This window comes from Orycteropus afer, unplaced genomic scaffold (assembly GCF_000298275.1).
Source record: "Orycteropus afer afer isolate SDZICR_OR568_19922 unplaced genomic scaffold, OryAfe1.0 scaffold00098, whole genome shotgun sequence".
In the NCBI taxonomy this organism is placed as follows: Eukaryota; Metazoa; Chordata; class Mammalia; order Tubulidentata; family Orycteropodidae; genus Orycteropus; species Orycteropus afer.
The window spans coordinates 4,156,463-4,157,589 of NW_006921685.1; the positions used below are offsets into that span (position 1 = coordinate 4,156,463).

At 50.8% G+C, this 1,127-nt stretch overlaps 1 protein-coding gene and 1 pseudogene across 1 annotated transcript; one reads left to right on the forward strand and one right to left on the reverse strand.

The window, feature by feature from the left end:
• Window positions 1–1,127, reverse strand: part of LOC103198598 — a 23,024-nt pseudogene that overhangs the window by 4,604 nt on the left and 17,293 nt on the right.
• LOC103198620 (glyceraldehyde-3-phosphate dehydrogenase-like) lies at window positions 16–1,010 on the forward strand. Its single transcript, XM_042781211.1, is given in 1 exon segment — window positions 16–1,010. A coding segment is annotated over 1 exon segment (882 nt). The 5' UTR covers window positions 16–128.

The window sequence follows — 1,127 nt, forward strand, 5'->3', positions numbered from 1 at the left end:
TGAGACACGATAGTGAAGGTCAGAGTAAACGGATTTGGCCGTATTGGGCGCCTGGTCATCAGGGCTGCTTTTAACTCTGGCAAAGAGATGTTGTTGCCATCAATGACCCCTTCATTGACCTCAACTACATGGTCTACATGTTCCAGTATGATTCCACCCATGGCAATTTCCATGGTACCGTCAAAGCTGAGAATGGGAAGCTTGTCATCAATGGGAAGCACATCACGATCTTCCAGGAGTGAGATTCCACCAACATCAGTTGGGGTCATGCTGGTGCTGAATATGTTGTAGAGTCTACCAGCGTTTTCACAACCTTGGAGAAGGCTAGGGCTCACTTGAAGGGTGGTGCCAAAAGGGTAATCATCTCTGCCCCTTCTGTCGATGCCCCCATGTTTGTGATGGGTGTGAACCACGAGAAGTATGACAACTCCCTCAAGATTGTCAGCAATGCCTCCTGTACCACCAACTGCTTGGCCCTCCTGGCCAAGGTCATCCATGACAACTTTGGCATTGTGGAAGGATTCATGACCACGGTCCATGCCATCACTGTCACCCAGAAAACTGTGGATGGCCCCTCTGGGAAGCTGTGGCATAATGGCCATGGGACTGCCCAAAACATCATCCCTGAATCTACTGGCACTGCCAAGGCTGTGGACAAGGTCATCCCTGAGCTGAATGTGAAGCTCACTGGCATGGCCTTCTGTGTCCCCACCCCCAAAGTGTCCATTGTGGACCTGACTTGCCATTTGGAGAAAGCCGCCAAATATGATGACATCAAGAAGGTGGTGGAACAGGCAATGGAGGGTCCCCTAAAGGGCATCTTGGGCTACACTGAAGACAAGGTTGTCTCCTGTGACTTTAACAGTGACACCAACTCTTCCACCTTTGATGCTGGGGCTGGCATTGCCCTCAATGACCACTTTGTTAAGCTCATTTCCTGGTATGATAATGAATTTGGTTATAGCAACAGGGTGGTGGACCTTATTGTCCACATGGCCTCCAAGGAATAAGAGCCTCCTGGACCACCAGCCCCAGCACTAGCACTAGAGGAAGAGAGAAACCCATGGCTGCTGGGGAGTCCTTGCCCCAACTCCATCCCCAACACACTGAGAATCTCCCATCCTCTA